Below are 22,638 nucleotides of genomic sequence, written 5' to 3'. Positions count from 1 at the left end.
ATTTTGAGGACCGAAATAAACACGCGTGAGGTGAAGAGATAAATCACTTTTTATAGTACATATACAAGGGCAGTTCTAACGGAGGCATTTCCTAACGGATCATGATAACCTTGAATTTGGGTCTCGACTAATTTTAACAACGTCTTGCTCCAAAAAATGCGTACTTTCTATCCAGCAGTTTAACATGATCGAGAGATTTCCTGATCAGATCGAGTAATCCTCCCAAATTCACTTTTCGTAAGTAAGAGATCTTTGGCTCGACCCACGTTGCCGTGTGTACTATTCCCATTTCCCTAGGTTTTCCGTGGAAAGTAGGCAACCCCTAAACGACGGCACAGAAGGGTGCGCCCTAAGCGACGTCCCCCCGTCACAGTGTGTCCCGGCCAGGCGGGTGTAGATCGATCGTGCGCGCGCCTGAGCCACAGCCCGATTCCGTGTCTTGGAGCTGCTGCTGGAGCTCTGTTTTACTTTCGGATTTTGGGCGTAGACGAAATTTCGGAACCCGATGGCCGAATAGGGTGAACGGACGCACCTTAGTGCCACGGTATGTGATTTGGTTGTGCCACCACAGACGGCTTTTCCCGTCGCCGCTGCTGCTGCTCCTTTATTCCCAGGTAGGTCTTAAGCCCTAGGTCAATATGCGAGATCCCGATTTCGGACAGGCGATCATTGTCTGCCCTGCACTTATCGGCTTAGTTCCGGCGAAATACGCAAACTAATACATAATATTTGAACCTGTGACACACTCATATTCATTAGGCCGAAGATAATATAAAAAATATATATGCCCTCATTATACACATTCTTTATTTCGCCAGCAACAAAGTGATTCGGTGCAGTTACAATGTTTCGCTTAAACGAAGCACCCAGATCGAAATACTTGACCTACATTATGCCGATTAACAATTCCGCTATACCTCAAAAGACTTCGGGGCATATTGCACTTGACACAGAGGACATTAATTTGCTCCTTTTTTGCGCAAAAACACATTTTTCGTTACAGTAAATTGACCCCCTTGAAAATGAAGTGGGTATATATCAAGGATAGATTCCTCCTCTAGTTTTTGGAGTTTTGTCGATAAGGATTTTCAAGACTTCGGGAACGTAATTAAAATCTTTGCGCGGAGTAAGTACGACCACGATTAGGGACTGTGGACGATTCAGCAGCGGGAAATAATTATAAATGAGCGACCAATAAATCGGTCTTAAAAAGCTCGAAACGCTCTTTTTTCTATCATTTAATTCATTATCATATTTTTGCTCTGCTGCTTGTGCTTGTCCTCAATATGTGAACTTAAAAAGGAATATTTACCGATACTTATTATTTAAATTTTACATAATTCATCAGCCTCTGCTCCCCATCGTAATTCTCAGTCTAAATTAAAAAAAAAAACTCGCCCATCTTCTTAATTTCTTATTGGTTCATCCAAATCAAAGAAGCCGCGTCATTTTTCTTGAATTCCTGGCCTAGCACCAATGAAACTTTAACGTGCAATTAACAGGCTCATCTGCATCAATTTACCTACCGACAATATCTCCCGGACTGGAACTGGTGGCATAGTTGTGCAGTTCCATCAACTGCTCATTAACCGACTCCTGCAGCTGAATCATTTCGTTTCTGATCTCGTAGATCTGTTGGTTTCGCACCTCCAGGATGGCTAAATATTTCTCCTTCTCCATGGCGCATAAGCGTAACTGATGCTCTAACTTCTGAATCTCGCGCTCCGTGAGCGATTTCGATTTTTTTAACTCGACATTTGCAACTTGCGAGTCCGGAACGAGTGCATTTTTCCCTTCAAGCTTCAACTGCAACGTTTCGAACGAACTTTTCAGATGCGAAAGTTCCTCGTCTTTTTTACTCAATTTGCTTAATAAGTTTTCCTAAAAAAAAAAACCTTTTTTACATCACAAAAGGATTTCTGCTCACAAAACCTACATATGCATTCTCCACTTCATCGACCCGTCTCCGCAATAAATACGAGTTACTACGTTCAGTTTGGAGCATTGTTTCAAGAGAGACTTTCTCATCTTTGAGCTGTCCGCACATCATTTCCAACTGCCTGCAGCTCGTCTCTAATTTCATGGTACTGCCCTCGATTAGCCTTTGAAATTCGGTGAAATCTCTACTCTGAGAGTATTTAGAAGTGGTTTTTACGGGCACATTCTCCTCGCTGCAAATTAAATCTTTGTTGGCACAACTTCTTGGGTTTTCCTGCAGATGAACATTGGAGACCACCTCAGGGGGTATTCTCTTCAGTGTCAAATTCATGGCGTTGATTATTTCTTGCAAATTTGTTGCTTCTATAAAAAGTACTTGAATGAAATAGCTAATGCCACGAGGGGCAAACCACTAAGAAAGTGTGGGGGAAATTCAAAACATGTAAAATTTTCTTTCAGTGGTATACCCTTAGAGGGAGTTCAGGATCCTCAGGTGTTAGAGTGTGGGAGTCTTATCATGGTCAGGGTAGAGAAAAGATTTGGGATCTGTTAAAATCTTACAAAGGTCAAAGGTGCCCAAACCCATTCCTGATGTAGAAACCTACCAGGAAGTCGAGTCTGCATGTTGGTTTGCAGTTCTCTGGCGAGGAAATGCAGAGTCCTCAAAGGGTCGAAATTGCCAAATGGAGAGTCATCTTTCCCACTCGGTTTATTAAGCAATTGCCCCCAAGGTTGGTGCTTGGTAACAGTTGACCGGGAACGTTGTTTGCGGGATTTCGAGGCCAGATCGGTTAAGGATGGTTCTTCTAAGTGGCTTAACCTTGTTTGCTGCGACTCTGGGCTGAGGCCTGGGGAAATGCTTCTCTGCTTATAGACGTTGTTTTCTTTCACGCATAATTGCTTGGAACAATGGGATTTCTCGGGATTTTGTCGATCGGTGGATCTGCGTTGATGTTGCCCCTCTGAGGTTGAAGGTTCGGAGAATTTACCTTTGCTATTTGGGAGTTTGTCTTTTCTGGATGGGTCAGATTTGGCGCTAGACTGACTCTGCTTCATGGCGCTATGAAATTGGTTTCTGCTCAATCGACACTAAGAATCATATCAAAATTTCGTTTTTTCCGATGGAATTTCCCACCGGTAAACGTAAACAAATTTCAAAGACAAAAATTTTTAAATTGAGGTTAGATTTGGTGGGGAACCAATGTCTAGTCGCACAATGCAATATTGCTGTTTCACACCTTCGCGCTAAAGTGCGAGAGAGAGAGAGAGAGAAGAGCTCTTGTACAAAACGAGGGGGTATCGATGATGTTTGTCTGGTTGCAGCATTATGGGTGCTAATAAGACGCGCGACTTTTAAATTTTTTTGACAATTAAAGTTAATAATTCCTAATTATTTTCATCAAGTATTGATTGTAGCTGACCGGGACGAGACTAATGGCTCATGCCAGTGAGGACTCAAATTACCTTGATGCGAAATTCATCACGCTTCCGAATTTTTTCCAGGTTTCCAAGTGATCATCATCAGAGTCACCAGTGTGCAGGTTCTCACGCCTTATCCATTCCTAAGCCCCACGAACTATGTCAGGAGGACTGAGCAGTAGAGCATGTAACGCTATGATTTAAACCTTCAGGTACGTAAACATTGGCCATCACTTTGTTACCATCAGCCAAAAATTTTAAGCCCGTGATCACACCAGTTTTAGATAAGAATCCCTGCCACTACCTGCGCATCAGCCTGATTAGGAGCCTGACCGGCGCATAGCGCACTTCTTAAGTAACATGTGTAGCTTTATTGGGCATTAATTGCCATTTTGTATTGAAATGTTTTTGATATCACACGAATTGATGCACACGAGTGAGAGAACACGCGTTGTCGGGAGGAAAACGAGGTCAGAATCCTACATTTTCGAGCTGTAAATAGCTATTGAAACGTTTAAGTTTTTTTGGGCAAGTCAAACAGGACAAACAAATACGACATTCTTTCCACCATAGACCTACCATGGGTATTCCGCAATGCACCAGCGCTCCCCACTAAGTCCCGTGTTGCTTTCACTCAGTCTGGTTTATACCAAGTACATAATTATTAAGTTATGGTGCGCATTAACGTTCGTTCCGCGTTTAAACGGGAATAATACTAGATTTTGCTTATCTGTAGATTTTTCTTTAATGTACAGCGAGCAATGCAAACATCAATAACAATAATGGGTAATTCTTGCGGTTTTCCACGAGATTTCAGTGATTAATCGCAGTGTTCTTGTTCGCGTAGTCATGTGCTGGATTTGAATAATTGGTGCGTTTTTGTGATTCCGACTGTAAGACTAAACATTCGATTAATGAATAAACTGGATTATCGGCCTTGAAGAGGAAAAGCTGGACGGCACTGATCGAATAGGTGAGACTGTAAAAGTCGCTTTTCGGGCGTCGAAACTCCCGAAGATCTAAAATGCAGTTTGGTGTGTCTAAGGCAGAAAACTGGTTTCCTTCATTAATTTCGATGCTCAATGGTTGTAAATAACGATCATTAACGCACCTGGTGATGACTGGCTGTTCAGTACCTTGTTAGTCAACAGTGGACAAAAACGTGGCGAAGTTTCAACAGTTTTTCCAGTCGATTTCTCTCTGGGGCTGCAATTACAAGGTTTCTCCGAAAATTCTGGTTAATTTTACGCATCGCCGCCACTTCCTTTTTGTCGAGTGTCCGCGCACGGGGCCATACCGGGTGGCCCAGGAACGTCTGCGAAATTTCGTCTAAATAAAACCCACGATAGTTCTTGCGCCTCCGGAAAGAGCGCGAAATCCCCCTTTCGACAAGATGTCGCAACGCCGCTTTCAGGTCTCAAGCAGCGGCGGAGCAGGCGCTTTTCCGAAAACCGAAATGGCGTCAGACCAAGCTGTGGCCGACCCGAAGTCGCGGCGTAACGATTGCCCTGCTGCCGCGGAAATTAATTAATTGTGGCTGAGCTCAGATCGAATTCGAAATCAAGATGGCGGCAATTCGGTCGTTGACGCAAATGTGTTTGACAAGTGCCGCCATTTTGATTATTTTCGAAAAATGCCCCCTGTGCCGCCATTTTGACTTTTCGCAAAGATGCCTTCTGCGGCGCCATTTTGAATGCGAGCAGGGCGCTGTGACGCTTTATTGGGGGGGAAATTTCGCGCTCCGCGCGAACAGATCCGTTTTTGCTGCAAATTTGGTGCCGAACCGCATAGAAAAGCGCCAATAATATGCGATAAACGGCTGCGAGTAAAATTGTTATAGAGCAAATAACCTGTTACGGTTGACTTTTTTATTGGTCTCGGGAAATTGCAATGAAATCTAATAATTAGACTCGCAATGAATATTAATAACTCATAATTTCGATCGTCTTTTCAGCGTTTATCTCGCTGTTTATTGTTGAAATGAACTGAATTGTTACTCTTTTATTTCCAGGTCTTTTATAATTGCCGACCTATTCAACCATGAAACTCGCCTTTTGGAAACTTGAGGTGAGTTGCTACATCAATATTTTGATTAAAACCGTTTTATTTTAGTACTCTTTCAGTGCAGTTATGCAGGTTAAAGCAACAGGAATTTTATAAAGTCGGAGGGAAAAAGATAAAATTGCACTTTCTTCCTGCCAATTCGTTACTTTTCCAGTTTAGTTGAGTTGATTTTTTGCGTTTTTTTGCCAAAACTCCCTTGGCTTCGCGTTCCCCGATATACCGCCCGTTCCTGAAATGTCTCCCTCACGCCCGTTCCCTGTAACCCAACAGTTGCTTCATTGTTTACCTTGTCCGGTACTTGTGGGGACAGTAGTTCTGCCAATGCGTACAGTTGCGAGGAGCGCGAAATCTCCGCGGGGCGAGACCCAGTGCGAAAACTCCGCGGTCGGCGGCGCGGCCCAGTGGTCAAACGGAAAGCTCGAGATTTTTCTGGTAAGCCGTGGAGTTTTCGCACGACGCCGGGGTTTCGCGCTACTCGGACTAGCCTTGCGGTGTTTTACGGGGATACTAACCATGGGCGTGCACGTTTAGTTGTTGGGCGTAAACTAGCCGAGGTGGAGGAGCATGCGGCGAGCATCAGCGGGGGGACCACCGACCACGGCCACGGCCCCAGCTCGCCCTTCCCGTTTAAGGTGACCGGGCGACGGCACGGCGCCCCGACGCCCCCGCCCCACCGGAGGTCCAGCGTCGTCCTCGTCTCACGGTATGAGACGAAGAAAGAAATACAGGCAGACGACGAGGCAACTCTGCGCGAGCTGCTTATTAGGTACCCCTCCTCCCCACATTGAGCCTCTTAAGGCGGTGGATGCACTCTACGCCCCGCCATCGATCCGGGCTTAGTGCGCACACACCCCCTTTTCTATTATTCGATAGAAAGTATCAGATTTTGGCTTGTCACATGAAGATACAAACACCGAAACGAGACCTTTGTTGTTGGTTGGTTGCGAGCGACCTTTTGACCTTGACGGTGTCGCTCGCAGCTACCGACACGGTACCTTCATGTGAGGTCAGCAGAGACCTCTAATTGACGACTGTCTCAGCCTATAGCAGTACATAAACGAAGAACACAGTACAGCCCTTGTGCTCCGTTAGTTATCTGAGTCTCTCCAGATTTAGTCGTGCTGCGCATCAGTTTTGATTATTATTATATGTAGCTCAAGCCACTGCCTTTGCTATAATAGTATCGAGTTCTCGAGTTGCTGTTGTTCTGTTGTTTCGAGACCCTCACATCTATAACGTGGTTGGTCGAGACAATTTTCTTACATCGCTGCCATTGGCCCCAAACCGTTTCGAGTGAATCAGTAAAGTGAGCGTTTGTGGCCGAAGGTAGCAGGAAGCGCAGTTGCATCAAGAATTGTTAGAGCTCGTTCCTGATAGGCGGTCTATCCACTTAATCTTTGTACCAGTCTCGGTAGCTGACGCTTAGAGAGAGAGAGAGGGAGGACGATTTCCAGCCGATTTTGATATGCCTACAGGGTGGTCATTTCCAAACTGATCGCCCCTGCTTGTTTCCGGACTTCACGTTTTGAAATAAGGAGAAAGTCTGGGCGGCGAGTTTTGAAGTGTATGGACCCCTTTACTTGTAGCGTGACTCGGTACGACACGTGACAAAATACGGGGTGGTCAAATAAGAATTGCCGCAGTGAGGATCGACGACCCCCTGTGCCTACGCAGTGCAGAAGATCCAATTGCGAACGTTTTGACAGGGATTTGTGCTAATGCAATCAACAGATTCTCACCTGTTGCCTGGAAAACCGTTAGCACTTCGGAGCTCCTGCAGATTGGCCCTTTCTATCTTTTCCCTTGTGTTGCCCCGAGTAAACGCAAATCAGACAAATCTTCAATTGGGAAATTCTTCGTCCCGATTTTGACGCGCACACTTCAAGATCTTCGAAGAGATGCGCAGAAATCGCGACTGCTTCAGTCGGTAAACTTCCCGTTCGACGCCTGCGTCGCGTTTCTGCGCCGCGATTGGGCGTCAACGTCGGACTTCAATGCCACCATCGACGTTCTGACTTGTAGAGGTGGAACGTCCATCGACGTTCTAACACACGGAAAAGCTTCACAACCCCCTTTCGGGCATTCGTGAGCACCGTCTTAAAAATGCGTCACTTTGAATTGGGCCGCCTTGTGCACGCATTTTTTTGGAGAAATGAGAGACTTTTTTCCGCACTTTCGAAATTCTTATTTGATCACTCGCGGAGACGGAAAGGGAATAAGGGACTCAGTAAAAAACTAGAGGTGAAATTAGTTGGACAACAGCCACCTTCCGATAAGAACCGCAGCGTCCGACTACCTCATCTCAGTCTTATTAGAGATTACCGATTTAATTTCGTTCAAAACTAGCCTGAAGTCAGGCCTGTTGCATAGTCGTATCTTGCCACAACATTATCTAAAACTAATAAAGATATTCTGATTGTGTTCACTTGCATACTTTCTCCCCATGGAAACTATGCGAGCGGACATTGAACTGGATAACTAACGGGCTGTGTTTCCAAACTATAGGTGGGAGACAGTCAAACAGTGCCGTCAAAGTCCAGGAAATCGAAGATCAAAGCGCCCTGTATAAAATTTTGGAGCGTCAATAGTCCGAATTTCGGAGGATCCACGATAGTTTAGGAACACAGCAATGGTATCCTTACCGCCTCCCAGGTACTGGCTAGCTTTAGGGCCGGTTTCTCCACGCACAGCTAACGCGTTAATTGCTGACCACTAGAACTTGAATGGGCGTTAGCTGTGCCTCGGTACCCTCGGCTCGCTGCTGCTTAGAGCTGTCAGCCTTCTATATTGTGTGTTCTGTGCATGTTCACCTCTATGTAGTAGTGCACGTTTGTTCTGGTACCTCTGACCTTAATCGAAAGGTGATGTGTTTTTCTTCCGGGGAAAGTTTGCAGAAGCAGGTAACCGTGATGAGCATGAACCTCAGCAACAAGCTGGACGAGCTGCAACGCGGCGATCGTCAGTACGAGACGACGTTCGCATTGAACGAGATCCGGAATCAGCTTCAGGAACTGACCAAGTCGGTGGAATCGTGCCAGTCGGAGGTGTCGGAAGTCAAGCGGGACATGGTGGCGATCAAGCATGAGCTGGACACCGTCCAGCAGGTCAAGGAAGAGATTGAGGAGCTGCGCGAGTATGTCGACAGACTCGAGGAAAACACCCATCGCCGGAAGTTGAGGCTTTTGGAACAGGTTAATCTTTTAAATGTGCAGATTTCCTATGTGCGGAGCGCCAGTCGCGCGAACCGGAGAATTGCACGTGGCATTTGAGGTTATGATCGGGTCTTTTACGTTTCTTAGCGTCCCCTCTCATTAGTTTTGCTTTCAAATATGTTGCGGGATTCCTGGAGTCCTTCTTAATTGGGATTAAGTTAAGAAGTATCGAAAAAAACTCGCCTCTCGGACTGCGCAAAACGATAAAAACGCAGCTTTGCCACGCCCAATATGTTTAATTTCTCGACGTTTCTGTTTTTTTTTTAACTGCATCGTCCTCTCGCGAGTGTCCAAAGCAAAAGAAAAAAAAAGCATTTAAAACCGACATTTACGGTTACGACTAGTATTTCGTCATTTTTACGTTTCGCAGCGCCCTCTATCTATTCCGAAACGCACCATCTAGCGTTGATTTGTGTTTCTAGTGTCTTCTCGTTCCAGGGCCTCACCGGGTTTCTCTCCTACTCGATCTTGTCGGCTGTTCTGGGCATGCTCCAGTTCGGCTACAACACTGGGGTGATCAACGCGCCCCAGAGTAACATCGAGTACTTCATGAAGGACGTGTACCGATCGCGGTACAACGAAGATCTGCCCGAATCTTGGATCAGCACGCTCTACTCGGTCGTAGTGTCAATTTTCGCCATAGGCGGCATGGTCGGCGGGTTCATCGGCGGCACCGTCGCCAACCGATTTGGCCGGTAAAACACCCTCTTTTTCAGTCCCTCTGGTAGAATCTCACTGAATATCGTCTTAACCCGCACGCCTCTTTCAGGAAGGGAGGATTGCTGTTGAACAATATCCTTGGGATCACTGGCGGCAGTCTCATGTGGTGCGCGAAAGTGGCGAACTCCTATGAAATGCTCATTTGCGGACGTCTGATTATCGGCATCAATTGCGGTACTCGACTGTCCTAAAATCTATCATTTCAATACCGAAATTGGCTTTAGGGCTGAACACATCTCTGGTACCAATGTACGTGTCTGAAATTTCCCCATTGAATTTGCGGGGCGGCCTGGGCACGGTCAACCAGCTGGCGGTAACCGTTGGCCTGCTGTTGTCCCAGGTGTTGGGCATCGAGCAAATCCTGGGTAACAACGAGGACTGGCCTCTACTGCTCGGACTGGCAGTGGTGCCGGCTGTCCTCCAATTGCTGCTCCTTCCCGCGTGCCCGGAGAGTCCCCGGTATCTGCTCATTACCAAGCAGTGGGAGGAAGAGTCTAGGAGAGCGTTACGAAGACTGAGAGCTAGCAACCATGTAAATTATTGGGCGACGTCCTGCATGTTTTGCAAAGGTGAAATTTTGTTTGTTGACAGGTCGAGGAAGACATCGAAGAAATGCGAGCCGAAGAACGGGCCCAGCAGGCCGAAGCTTCCACCACCATGATCGAGCTGATTTGCTCCCCCACGCTGCGCATCCCCTTGGGCATCAGCATAGTGCTGCAACTCTCGCAGCAACTCTCAGGCATCAATGCGGTACTTGCCACGTTGCCGCTCACTCTGTTTCCTTCATTGTCTGTATGCGCAGGTGTTTTACTACTCAACGAACCTCTTCGAGACCGCGGGTCTTTCCCCCGAAAGCGCCAAGTTCGCCACCATCGGCATCGGCTGCATCATGGTCGTGATGACCGTGATTTCGATCCCTCTCATGGACAGGATGGGGAGGAGGTCCCTGCTGCTCTACGGATTGGGCGGAATGTTTATCTTCTCCATATTCATTACTATCTCGTTTTTGATCAAGGTCTGTTGCGTGTATAGGATTGCAATTTGTTTGTTTGTTCGTGGGGATTTTCAAATAGTATGGAAAAACTATGTGCTTTTAGGCCGAATAACGGGTTCCGGTATACAGGGCGTCCGTTTCTGGAGCTACACCCTGGAGATCTAATTAACCACGAGAGATGCGAGGTCGGTTAGATTAGGGCAAAGTCGCGCTGGTTGGAGCACGAAGATGTGCCTCGCATTTGTTACGGTTAGCGAAATGCCCACGGACGAGCTCCAGAAACGCACACCCTGTACACACGCTTCAATGAGTTTGACAAAAAAAAAATCACCGAACGCCATTCAAGCTTTCGCATATTATGAAACAAAAGCGAGCCGCAGCGTTGCCGTTTAGGGCGCGCTGACACTAGATTTCCCGAAACTCGTGGAAAAAAAAAACCTTCCTTCCGACACTGCGATTTTAGCGGCGGGACGAAGGGGTGGAGGGAGGGAGGGAGGTAGGGGGGCGGGGGTGTTACTTTTCTTTGCTTACTACACCCTTTTAATATAATTTGGCCTTTATTTACCACCTGCATTAAGACACAAATCACTCCCCGGATTTGCCTCGCACTCCAGAGATTGAGGCTTGATCCACGCTTTTAGCTTCAGCCCCACACCAACCAAACGAGTTTATTTTCGCTTCTTAGCCTCACCCTGTCTACGAGTTCTTCTTTCTGACATGGTGGAGGAGCGACGCTGTACATTCAGAGCTATACGCACACACCCATAGACAATTCGCACTGATAAAATCACCTAGATAAATTCCACACCATTTTACGACTTTAAGATGTATTTCCCCTATATAAATCCACCATTGAAACTCGAAAGTCTCTCCTCCCCTGTTCGGAAAGGACGCCATTCTACCGCCTGATAGGAGTTTTTCGGCTATGTGCAGGAGATGATCGACTGGATGTCATATCTGTCGGTGGTTTCCACGCTGCTCTTCGTCAAATTCTTCGCGATGGGTCCCGGGTCCATCCCATGGATGATCACCGCCGAGCTCTTCTCGCAGGGACCGAGGCCCGCTGCCATGTCCATCGCCGTTTTGGTCAACTGGATGGCCAATTTCCTGGTGGGGATCGTCTTCCCAAGAATGAAGGTAACGAGGTCCCTTGATTTTTCGATGAAAACTTAGAGTACCTATGCACGATATTTTTCTTCACACTAGACTGCCCTCGAAAACTATACGTTCCTGCCATTCAGCGTGTTCCTAGCCTTATTTTGGATTTTTACGTATAAGAGGGTGCCGGAAACCAAGAACAAAACGTTCGAAGAAATACTCGCTATCTTCAGGCACGGAAACGGAAGGTGAGCCCTTCAGTAAATTGGTAGTAGAGGATAAGGGAGATTTTCGAAATGCTAAGCTTTCATCGGGTCGGACTTAACGTAGTCAGACCTTTGGTCGAATTGCTATTTTTGAGTGCAAATGGAGTATGTGGATGTGACAAGACTGTGCCGTTAAGGGCGTTTTATTGGAGCGTACAAAGTCTTGCCCCACCGACTCAATTCTGCACCCGATTTCTCTAAAGTTTAAGACACATAATTACCTCTACCTACTCTTGACCGTAGGGTTAGTTTCCGAGACAGTAGACTGTATGGGTAAGTGTAAGTTGCCCTTAGCAGTTAAAGCACGGCGGCTCGGTCGAAATGCTTAAGTAGGTGCACATTTGTTCAGTCGAGATCAATTTTCGTCTTGCATTTTCATCATTAATTAGTAACGCTGTATGTATGGCTGGTGGCATAACTAGTAGTGGCATGATTCACACGTCATTAAATTAACGTAAAATCCTTCGATAATTTATTTCGCAGATTTGGCTCCGGAAGACGAGTTCGGCATCGATTTTCCGAAGTGAGCATTTGGGCACACCTCATATTTTCTCCCAATTTCTCACGCCAACTGACAACGCCGCCGAACGTTCACTTCGGAAAAATGGATATCGGCCATTTCTCTGAGCCGTTGCGTGGGCGTTACAATGTTGCCGAAAGAACGCACTGCCCGCGTACAATACCAATTGTATCGCTTACGCAATGGCGAATTTTATACGCCCCGAAGCTCACCACAGCTCAAATTAAAAGGGATAAAACGCTGACTGACCTTAGAAAATGCCGCGATGGACGGCGCACGGCGAACAATCCCCAAAACAATGCAAATTTCGGTCCGCATGTTTCAGGAGCTCCAGGTGCTTCTCCAGAACGATTCAGTCCACTCAGTATTTTTGCGGTCGAGATTCCACGCGAAATGCTGCTTTGGTTAATTAATTAATTGATTTTTCAGTTGAAAATACTGTTTAAAACGTCTCGCCGAAGTGCGCACCAGTTTCAAAAACAATTGAGAGCGCGTTGACGTTAGACCACGTCAAGGGGTGTCGCTGGGCGATCGCGCTGTCGCAGTTGTGATATGCTCGAACACAAGTCGTAAGGTGCAGGTTTCTGCATTATCGTAGATGTCGTGATTGGCTCAAAGCTTAATGTTCGAAGGGGGAATTGCCGGGAAAATCAAATATATAGGGCGTTCCAACACTTTCTGCGTGTTTAAAGAAAAAAGTGTTTTTTTTTTGTTCATTAGAGGGTCTTTATTTTTATTTTGCAGCACCGCCGACGAAATTCCACCGCAAAAAAATCCTCCCAGTGACGATCCCACGAACACTGGAAACACAAATCTATAGATTTTTCGTAAAAAAAGCGTGTAATGCCTTAAACCTTTCCATACGACGAAACGCACAATGAAATTAAAGTTATACTGAGCAATTACACACTGACCGATGGATACACTGGATATATCTATTACACAGAGACCTTAAACACGTTGTTGCTGTTACACGCTGCCACAGAGATTATTTTTTCTGCATGATTGACAAGTTTTTATTATTTTTTAAAAACATTTTTATTGTTGTATTTTCAATCGAAAATAAATGGGCTTTTTATTGAAGCGTTTGCGTTTTCATTGGCTTTTTGTTGCATGCAACTGCAGAGCTCTTAGACCTTTTAAGTGAGTTAACGTTATCCTCCTCTGCCCTCATTTAGGAGTATGTTGAACTGTGTGAATGCGCTTGAACAACATATGCCGATCACCGAACAGTCCGGTTTGGTGGTGACCGAGGAGAAATGCCATCAACAGGAATCATGTGAGTGCTTAAATCGTCACATTCGACATCTCTTGATATAAATTTCCGATTAAGATCCATTAAGCGACCCGCTTCAGGATCAAATACTACAAATGACGTATAATCTTCGACGTTACACATACTACGGGTCGTTGTCAGGTACCCTCATACTGTGTGGTCGTAGCAGCACTGTTTTTTTTGCACATGAAACACAAAGACAACTTGTTCAGAGTATCTACACGCAATTGTCAGGAGAGGGGAACTCTCTGCGATCACTTATGTACATAAAACTTGCTTTTCATTGCTTTTGGAGTGGAGATATCGACCGATGAGCCATCGTGAACGAGTATGGCGTCCGATATATAGAGCTTTCGAACAATAAATAAAGCCAAAAAACATTTATTTTTTTCATGTCTTTTCTCTTGCTTCATCGTCCACTGTTATTTCGTTTTAAACAATTTTCGCTAAAATCTAAAAAAAAAAAAATAATAATAATAATGATAGATTTTTCCCCAAAAATTCCTTTCAACGTCCTCAAATCCTCCGACATAACAAGGGAACAGAGGACTATTCACGCAGTTCTCGACTCTGAGGATGCCATTTTCCACCGAGATCTTTAGCGCTGGTTGATTGTTTCACGCGATTCTAGCCGGTTCTGAGCGCTCCTCCCGAGCCGGAGACGCGGTGTCCTCGCAGCCGCCGCCACTGCCTCCTCCCCGATTCCCGAACAGTGCCGTCTGACAATGGGAATCCCTGAACATCGCCACGTTTAGCCTGCTGCCATTGCCCACGCCCCTGATTGCCATCGAGGATCACTTGGTCGAGATGATCGTCGAGCGCAGCAAGGCCTGCGCATCCTACCTCCGTCATAGTCTCAAGAGGCACACACGTACCCATTGACGGAGGGGGTTCCACGGTTTAGACCTAGGTGAGTAGATGGTTTTACGCGTGTGTCGGCTGGTCCCTCCCCGCTTCTCAACGAAGGTTCAGATTTTACCACCCTTCCGCGGAGAGCTAGAGATCCGAACGAGAAAAAAAACGGATCCTCCGCAGATCCTGACCGTTTGAACCAAACTTTATTTCAGAAGTTTTCCCATCTCATTTCTGGATTATCGTTCCAGGTGTGTCATGCCAAGCACGTTCGGTCTAGACGAGATCCAGCACCATCTGCAACCAGTGATATTTGTGCATAAGTGATATAATCGATTACGAAACTAAACTTCTTTCGCGGTTCATCATGGCCTTAATTCGCTCAGTTTAATGTTAAAGCCTCCCGTGCCGTAGCAAAAAGAGACGTTTCGAGGCGAAGAATAAGAAGAAGTCACCGAACTTGGGGCCCGTTTATCTCCACAAGTTTCGGTTATCGTAGCGTCAATTTAAGTACCCCCGACGAGGCTATAAGAGCTTAATGCAGCCCAAGGAATTGACAGTTTTTGCTGGAGATAGACGGGCCTTGACCCCAGGGCCTCACAAACACGAATAGTTTAAACTCTTTATTGTACTCGTATAAGTAAGTCGTTTTGTTACATAAACAGTTTGTACAGCCTTTATTGTAAGTTTACGTTGATTTATGATGGGAATTGTTACTTCGTATATGGTTTAATATTAGCTATAATAACGGTGTCCTTGTCCTATGAGAGGCGCGAGAGGGGGCAATTTCCAGTCCGTTGCCCCTCCTACGCAGCGATCCCGCGCAGGGACACGATAAAAGTCACATTTTTGCCCAGTATTTTTACCTACTAAGTAGGACCGTAGTGAAATCGAAGCCTGTAAATAAATTTCGAAGAAAACATTATTAGCAATATACCATAAGAATTTGGACACAGCCCGCTATGCACTCGGCACGGTCAGTGCGACTTCGGCCACAGGGGGCGCTTAGGACACAACCACCCGAAGGTTTTCGAGTCAGACTGACCCCCCCACCGGACCTGTTCGTAAGGCGTGGTTCATATTCTAAACAAAACACTGCCAACCCGACAATTCCTGCGAGCAGGTACGGTCCTGTTTACACTCTATTAATTAATAAACAACGCACCTTTCAGTGCACTGCTAAAGCAAGGAAATCGCTTCGCATATAGTGAGATTAGTAACCGCATGTTCACTGAAATACCACGGTTCGTAGAGTGCGCTGAAAGTACCAACTTAATTATATTTGAGTAGTTGTATGACTAAAGTTTAAGTTACTTAGATGATCGCTTGACAGTCGAGGGCCTAATACCTGATGAAATCCCGTGCGAGTCAAGCGATAAGGCGAAACCCCCATCCAGGGGGGGGGGGAATGTTAAGTATTAAATTTGGAGTTTGTTTCGAGTTTAATTTACCGGGTGTTTGAGGAACGGCGCCGCGGCGCGTGCGCGGGGGCGTTTCGCAGACGCTCAGTACCACAATAAAGTGAATAACACAAGAATACGATTCTAAATGTACATACTGTTAATTAGGTTAAGCGAATACTAAACTTATAAGGCAAATTTTTTTACATTATAATTTTTTGTATAAATCTTTAAAAATTCGACGAGAAGTGTTTACTATAGTTTGTAGGGACCTTGCTTTGAATACCGTAGATTTCTATGATTTCGAGAGTATCGAGCAATTTTCGGTTCAGGGCTCATTGGAACGGACACGTTTTAACGAAATTCTTACTATATTCCCTTTTTTATGTGACGAAATATGATATTACGAAAGGTGCCGCAGAGTGTTTGATTAATTACTTAGTTAGATTTAGCATCGAGGACCTACGTTAACGGAATTCATAACTTAAAAAACTGCGAAACATGTAAAGTTTCTTGAATGCAATAAAGTTCTATCTCTATGCGGGCGCGTCTGTTATTCCCCCAAAGAGAACCTGCATGCCATTGCCAGATTCGAGTCGCCGAAGGCCGGGAGCACTGCGACGTCTTCCCCTCGAACGTGCGACAAAACCGTCGCAACGACGGCGGCACGGCAACGGCCTCTCGTCGAGAGAAAATGGCCGCCGCGGGCGAGAATCCCGCGGGTGGGACGGAGACGGTGACACGGGGTCGCAGCCCAGGTGCGTTCGCACGGCTGCCAGATTTATTTTGTGTTCGCACGGAACCCGGCCCGGACCGCGGTGGCGTAGTTTGGCGCTCTCGCGGACTCGGCGGCAGGAATTTTTGAATTCGTCGAGGCGTGCCGATCCGTGACGTAAGCACCCTCTGTGGTGACATCACGGTTTCCGAAGTTCACGTTTGCGCTCTGCAGGTCTAAAATTCACGGCCGTAATCGACAAAATAAGGGCGACGGAGCTCGACCGGGGCGCAGTCGGTAAACAGCCCCCGAAGTGGAACCGCGCCGTTGCTCGCTCTCCAACAGCATGTCAGTTCATCTGCTGCATGTTTGCACCCTGCGCGTGTTCGATCTGCGACCAAACAGGCGAAATTCGATTTTCGCCATATAAAAAAAAACCAAAAAAACCCTTTTCGCGTTAACGTAATAAATCATTGTTACGCCTCCTGGAACTTTCGGTCAAGCTTAGCGACGCTGAGGAGGTTCCGCTGTAGCGATAAGTTCATAGTAATGGTTAGTGTTACGGCGACAGCGATTCAGGTAAATGATGACGGTCGATTATGGAGCGAGTTTATGAATGGGAATTTTAAGTGGGAGGTGATTTTAACGCGATTTCCTACCGTCCAGATAGAGCGTTTATGTAATTGAGAAGTGTCGTATGTGAGCTGAATAAAAACATTGCGAACTCGCTCAACGGTGACGCAGTAAAGTGTTATTCTTGACAAAATAGTGAATGAAATTCGCCCTCGGGGAAGCTGACACCCGTGGCGGATATTTTTATCTCGATGCAGCGCTCTACCCAGTATTTCTTTGTCAAGGTCAGGCGTAATAATGCTCATTATTTTTAAAAGCAATTATTCAGAGAAAGGGCCAATTAAAGCATGTCCAAGGGCGAGCGTTAAACCTCCAACGGTGGCGGAATATTTTTTGGTTAACAAATACGTTAATATTTACAACGTTAGAACGAGTTACGACGCTAACGACACAACGTCCTAAACCAATCGGAACTAACCTATAAAGCAGAAGTTTTCAAGGTTAGTAAGTGAGGATTAATGAATATGAATGCGGAGGAATTTAGAAGCGCAAAAGCGCATGCAAGGGACGCTTGGACGGGAGCAATCCTCCTCATTTCGTTCTTGGGTCCCATCGGAACGTTCACCTTGCCGTTTTGCTTGCACTAACGTTCCCGGATGCGTTCGCGGTCAGACAATCGAACTTATCGTGAAATTTGCGACTTCCCGCACGAAATGACAATGCCGCAACTCGGACTCCGGCGAGGAGACGCTTTCTTCATCTGTTTTGGGAACTCGCAAGCTTTAACGCTGCAACGTTGCCGAGCGAACTGTGACAAGGGCAGCAAAACTTTAGGGCAAAATTCGTGATGGCAATTTTGCGATCTTACGAGTCCGTTAGTGCACAATTTGAAATTTGAACGTGGCACAAACGTGCCAAAGAAGGGACAGGCCGGGCCTCCCGCATTTGAGGTATCGGTGCTTCCCCGCACGCGATGCGCCATGCCCGATCTTGGAGGATTAATTTTCACGTGAAAATGGGACGTTTTGGCGTTTCGAGCGTTTCCTCGCGGTGGGAAATAAATAAATAAATATCGCGACACGCCTTTTTGCGCAATTATGATTTGTCGACGTGGACGGAAGGTCGAGTGACCACCGCTGGCGACACGCGAAGCCCTGTTCGATATTTTATTTGGGGCTGAGCAATGTTTTATTCCTTCCATTAAAGATTCATGCTCTTCAAATACCTAATTTCATTGCATTATTCAGTGCGCGGGAGACTTTTAGGGAGACTCCAAGTGGAAATTCGGCGATGCGGCCTATAAATCAAAGACTTAAAACGGCCTCGTCCGGGACAAGGCCGATCTTGTTTTGGCAAGGCCTCAACAATACAAGTCCCTCCGTTTATTTACCGCCCGGGACGTACCATTCGTGTCTCGCCCCATTTTATGGGGAATTAATTTTCCGGTAAATACATCGGTGGGTTTGCTTTGCTTTGGCAGAAGAATAACAAAGCCATTACCAGCTGGAAGGGTGCCAAAAAGGTGCGCATAAAGTCTGCATGACCCAACTCGCTGATACCTCGACTTTAAGATTTGGGTTAATGTAATTTTTCCACGATGAAAATGAATACGTAAAGGTAATTCGCAAGGGACGTGGGCGCCGCAAATGGCGTCGACGTCACGTTTCGGGCCCTTTTTCGCGACCATTTCTCTCGCGGGAAAAAATTATGAATTTAATTCATATCGACGCGGGTGCGGGGCCGAGATGTCACGTTTCGTTCATTTTCGCGAATTTCCCCTCGGCGAACTGCGGCACCGAACGCGAAACCCCCTGAACTGTGACCCAGATAGGGCCGCTTAATCCCAATTGAAAAAATGCGTTTAATTATTTAACAACACGAATTGTCATCAAGGCATTGAGAAACCTTAGGAATATTATTGCTGCGAGGGGGTAGGGGGGGGTTAAGGGGAGGGGGGTTAGGAGGGGGGGGGTTTCATTGCCACTTTATATCGATTGATTGCAACGTCTAAAACTGCAGGTCTTCCATCTTACACGTCGTAAAAGCCGATACGACCGCCGCACGAAGATATGATCCGTTAAGCTGCGTATCCGCAGAAGATGCTAAATAGGAGAGATACCACCACGATGATCATCTTCAGCCAATCCAACGAAGACGGGGAAATCGTCCTGACTTTGGAAACCCTCACGCAGGCCGGAATCATCTTCATCATGGCCCTGGCCATAATTATCACCAATGTGCTGATTATCGCCACGTTGATTAATTTCAGAGGTAGGGAGGTGCGAAGGGGTCGTTCCGCCGAACTGGCATGTCGAGAACCGTAGGACCGGTGCGTTCGGGTTCGACGAGTGGCGGAAACTCGGTGCCGTCTTCAGGTTCCGAGTAGTTTCGCCACGAAATGATTAGAAGTCGAGTCTTCCTTCCGGCCCTGCCACGCGAACCGACCTAAAATTTTCGAGATGCCAATGACGGACGGCCAATTAGTGTGACCTTCGATGTGCCAACTAAATGGCAACCTCGCGCTTCGCATTTGTTTCGAGAGAAATCTCTTGACATTGAGCCTGGCCAGGTTGCCGGATTATCAGTTACTTTCCGTTAGAAAATGTGGATTTTTTCACTTTAGGTCCATCGGAAGTCATCAACTGTTACCTACTCTCCCTAGCGGTGGCCGATTTGCTTTGTGGGGTGATAGTGGTGCCCCTCTCGGTGTACCCTGCAATAGTCAAGGAGTGGGTTTACGGGGACGTCCTGTGCAGACTTCTCGGCTACCTCGAGGTCTCGAAACGTCCTCGGCGCTTTCCAACCGAATGCTAAATAGCTATTTTACAGGTGACTCTATGGGCAGTAACAGTCTACACCTTCATGTGGATTAGCGTGGATCGCTACTTGGCTGTCCGGAAACCGCTGCGCTACGAGACTTTGCAGACCAAGACGCGTTGCCAGTGCTGGATGGCCTTCACATGGATCTCTTCGGCGATGCTCTGTTGTCCCCCCCTTCTCGGCTTCAACCAGCCCCTCTTTGACAGAGAAGCCTACGTCTGCATGCTCGATTGGGGCAGCATGGCCGCCTACTCGGCCACCCTGTCCATCTTAATTTTAGGCCCCAGCCTTATAACCATCGTGTATACGTACACGTACATCTTCATGATGCTTAGACGGCTGCGCAGCGGCTACGCTTTCCACGACAAAGAGTACGCCACTGCCCTGTCAGAAAACCTGTCCAATCCCAGTCACATGATGTCTTTCGCCTTGGTGGTGGCCTTCTGGTGTTCCTGGACCCCGTACATTGGGGTCAAGCTCTACGAGTACTTCACCGGGGTCAAATTCCAGATGCAGTTCCTGCACTTCGGGGTGGTTTGGCTCGGCTTCCTCAACTCCTTCTGGAAAGCGCTGATTCTGATCATGCTCAGTCCGCAGTTTCGACTTGCGTTGCGCATCTTCTGCATGACGATCTGCTGCAAGTACAAAGGGCGCATGCAGGCGGAGCTAATAGGAATGGAATCGGACGACTGACTAAAAAAGGGCTGTTTGAGAAACCTGAGCAAGTTCACTCGCAAATTCCGCTTCACCGGCCTGGCCATGCACGATTTCGATTTCGTTGTGGGGAAGATGCGCAGATACTGGTGCCAGTCCAGCGACCAGGCGGCAGTAGAGGGCAAAGGGACAGTGAAGAAGCCGATATCGATATTGTGATGACTCAATCAGAACCACGACTGATACACGTTTAGTTTTGTTATTAGGAAATAGATGTTGTTTTGAGGGGAAATGTCCTTTTGTGATTTTCACCAGAAGTATTTTTAGAAAAGTTCACTGCCCTAATCACTCTAATTAACTGGCAAAAACCTCACTTCATATACAATAAACCTTCAGGCTCTCCTGACCCCCGCATTTCTACCGTTCATGAAAGGGCAGCTTCTCGTTGTATAGTGTAAATGTCAATTAAATTATTATAAACTTTAAAACTGATTTTAGGATTCTAGGTGTCAATATTCAGCTATACAAAGAAAATTTTAAAGCTAGGTATGTATTTGCCTAACTTTTAGCTCGGTTAGGACATAGATTATCTACACATCGGCAATTTTCTTACGTGAAAATAGCTCTGCTAATCAAATACATATACATTTATACCAATTGGAGTGAGATGTATTTGAATCAATTCATTGGACGGAATTGGTTACTTGAAACACCAAGGAACAGCGCCGACGCCGACGGAGAAATGTATAGTTGTAACTTTTATATGAGCAAAGTAGATCAAATTTTAGTCAACATATTATCAAAAACAAAATTCTTCTTGACAATATGGTGACTTTTATTTTTTTAATTTGAAGTTGCACACTCCAATTCATGATTAGATTATCGGTATGTATAGGAGATACTAATATTTAGGGTAACTTTAGGCTCACAGCTTAGCAAAAACAATGAAAGTTACAGCGATACACATCGGTCAGAATCAAACCCGAAATTTGTTGCTCGGTGTGGTGTAGCAAACCGGGGAAGATCGCGGGCACACCAGTGATTTAATGTCCTTAGAAATAAGAAAACGTATATACATAATAGTATTTTTGTTGTTGACTTAAGTAGATCTTGCTGTGGAAATTACAATCAAACATTATAACGTTAGTTAAGTACGTACTATATTGCTTATATTACATTCATTAGAGACAATATTTTTCTGTATCAAAATTTTCTTGTAAGCACAGTGTCACGTGAATCTACAGTATATTTTTTCCAACCCCTCTGTGGAAAGTTCATGATAAGAAAGTGGGTACTAATGATTTTTCTAACGAGTAACATATAGACGACGTTGGTGCTTTTAGAGTAGAGTTTGTGTAAAATACGTATAAAACGCCAATCTTCGGTAGGTTTTAAAGTTTTACTAAGAACCCTTATAATCTAATCCCTTATAGTTGTTGTGTATATTACTGATACTAACTGACAACGTGTAAAAGCCGTTTATTTTGATATTCAGCAAACTTTAGTTGAAAGAACAATATTAGACGGTACAAAAATCGTTTAGTTCCGTATTGGTTTTTTCGTAGTCTACGCCTGTTATACCCAATAAATGTTGTTATACATGAATATATTGTCTGCTCATAATTTTAACTAGACATTTTGTAAGATAGTTCAATAGTTTTCTACTGTTAAATTAGCGTAGGGCGTTACTAAAAAAGTCACTTATAAAACGTATCAAAAAAAGTTGTTCAGAATTAAAATATTTTAAAAATAAACATTTTATTCAATTACACTCGTTTGTTTTTCGTTGCGAAACTTCTTAACAACAAGGCAGTAAATCACAAACAAAAATACCGCAGATACTCTCGATGACTCGCATCAATCTGCGGCTCGCCGCCTTTTTAATGGCGGCTGCATCAAATGTCAATCGGCCAACAAGGGCCGAGAGCTCCTGCCGATCATTTGTTTCCCCCCATTTTGAAATATTGGTGAAAATCTCCACGTATCAGTGAGAAAAACGAACGAGAACTCGGTTTAAAACTAATTTAACACGTCCTGGCGTTCGACAATTGCGGTTCGTTATTAAACTTTTTGATCCAATAACAAATCTAATTGTTTTAAATAACTTCAACGGGAGG

The 22,638-nt window shown here is 45.7% G+C and overlaps 3 protein-coding genes across 22 annotated transcripts; 2 read left to right on the top strand and 1 right to left on the bottom strand.

Moving 5' to 3' along the window:
- Positions 1–382: 382 nt before the first annotated feature.
- Glut1 (Glucose transporter 1) lies at positions 383–16,300 on the top strand. 17 transcript variants are annotated; one of them, XM_066292505.1, is made up of 18 exons: positions 383–614; positions 3,442–3,569; positions 5,369–5,424; positions 5,953–6,187; positions 7,927–8,073; positions 8,309–8,612; positions 9,072–9,328; positions 9,403–9,527; positions 9,578–9,885; positions 9,945–10,103; positions 10,156–10,368; positions 11,281–11,484; positions 11,554–11,693; positions 11,955–11,984; positions 13,410–13,510; positions 13,565–13,648; positions 14,139–14,417; positions 14,611–16,300. In XM_066292505.1, the coding sequence occupies exons 5-17, from the start codon at positions 8,051–8,053 to the stop codon at positions 14,228–14,230; spliced, it is 2,040 nt and encodes a 679-aa protein (XP_066148602.1). In that variant the 5' UTR covers positions 383–614; positions 3,442–3,569; positions 5,369–5,424; positions 5,953–6,187; positions 7,927–8,050; the 3' UTR covers positions 14,231–14,417; positions 14,611–16,300. The 17 variants fall into 17 exon arrangements, with proteins under 17 accessions (XP_066148602.1, XP_066148600.1, XP_066148604.1 ...); XM_066292503.1 differs by having other exon boundaries at positions 11,260–11,484; XM_066292507.1 differs by lacking the exon at positions 7,927–8,073 and having other exon boundaries at positions 11,260–11,484.
- On the bottom strand, positions 789–3,131 carry LOC136344767 (myosin heavy chain, clone 203-like). 2 transcript variants are annotated; one of them, XM_066292521.1, is made up of 4 exons: positions 2,544–3,131; positions 1,937–2,301; positions 1,523–1,881; positions 789–1,467 (listed from the first exon to the last, which is right to left on the bottom strand). In XM_066292521.1, exons 1-4 carry the CDS (start codon positions 2,992–2,994, stop codon positions 1,446–1,448), a joined length of 1,197 nt encoding a protein of 398 aa, XP_066148618.1. In that variant the 5' UTR covers positions 2,995–3,131; the 3' UTR covers positions 789–1,445. The 2 variants fall into 2 exon arrangements, with proteins under 2 accessions (XP_066148618.1, XP_066148617.1); XM_066292520.1 differs by having other exon boundaries at positions 1,527–1,881; positions 2,544–3,130.
- A 305-nt stretch (positions 16,301–16,605) lies between the features above and the next one.
- DopEcR (G-protein coupled receptor DopEcR) lies at positions 16,606–22,292 on the top strand. Of its 3 annotated transcripts, none has more exons than XM_066291881.1 (4): positions 16,606–17,053; positions 19,067–19,318; positions 19,671–19,822; positions 19,877–22,292. In XM_066291881.1, exons 2-4 carry the CDS (start codon positions 19,147–19,149, stop codon positions 20,558–20,560), a joined length of 1,008 nt encoding a protein of 335 aa, XP_066147978.1. In that variant the 5' UTR covers positions 16,606–17,053; positions 19,067–19,146; the 3' UTR covers positions 20,561–22,292. The 3 variants fall into 3 exon arrangements, with proteins under 3 accessions (XP_066147978.1, XP_066147981.1, XP_066147980.1); XM_066291884.1 differs by lacking the exon at positions 16,606–17,053 and adding an exon at positions 17,069–17,331; XM_066291883.1 differs by lacking the exon at positions 16,606–17,053 and adding an exon at positions 17,375–17,547.
- Positions 22,293–22,638: the final 346 nt, after the last annotated feature.

The sequence above is a fragment of the Euwallacea fornicatus genome, chromosome 17, assembly GCF_040115645.1.
Source record: "Euwallacea fornicatus isolate EFF26 chromosome 17, ASM4011564v1, whole genome shotgun sequence".
NCBI classification, from domain to species: Eukaryota; Metazoa; Arthropoda; class Insecta; order Coleoptera; family Curculionidae; genus Euwallacea; species Euwallacea fornicatus.
The sequence above is the reverse complement of the archived record's forward strand: the minus strand, read 5'-3'. Positions and strand labels throughout refer to the sequence as shown.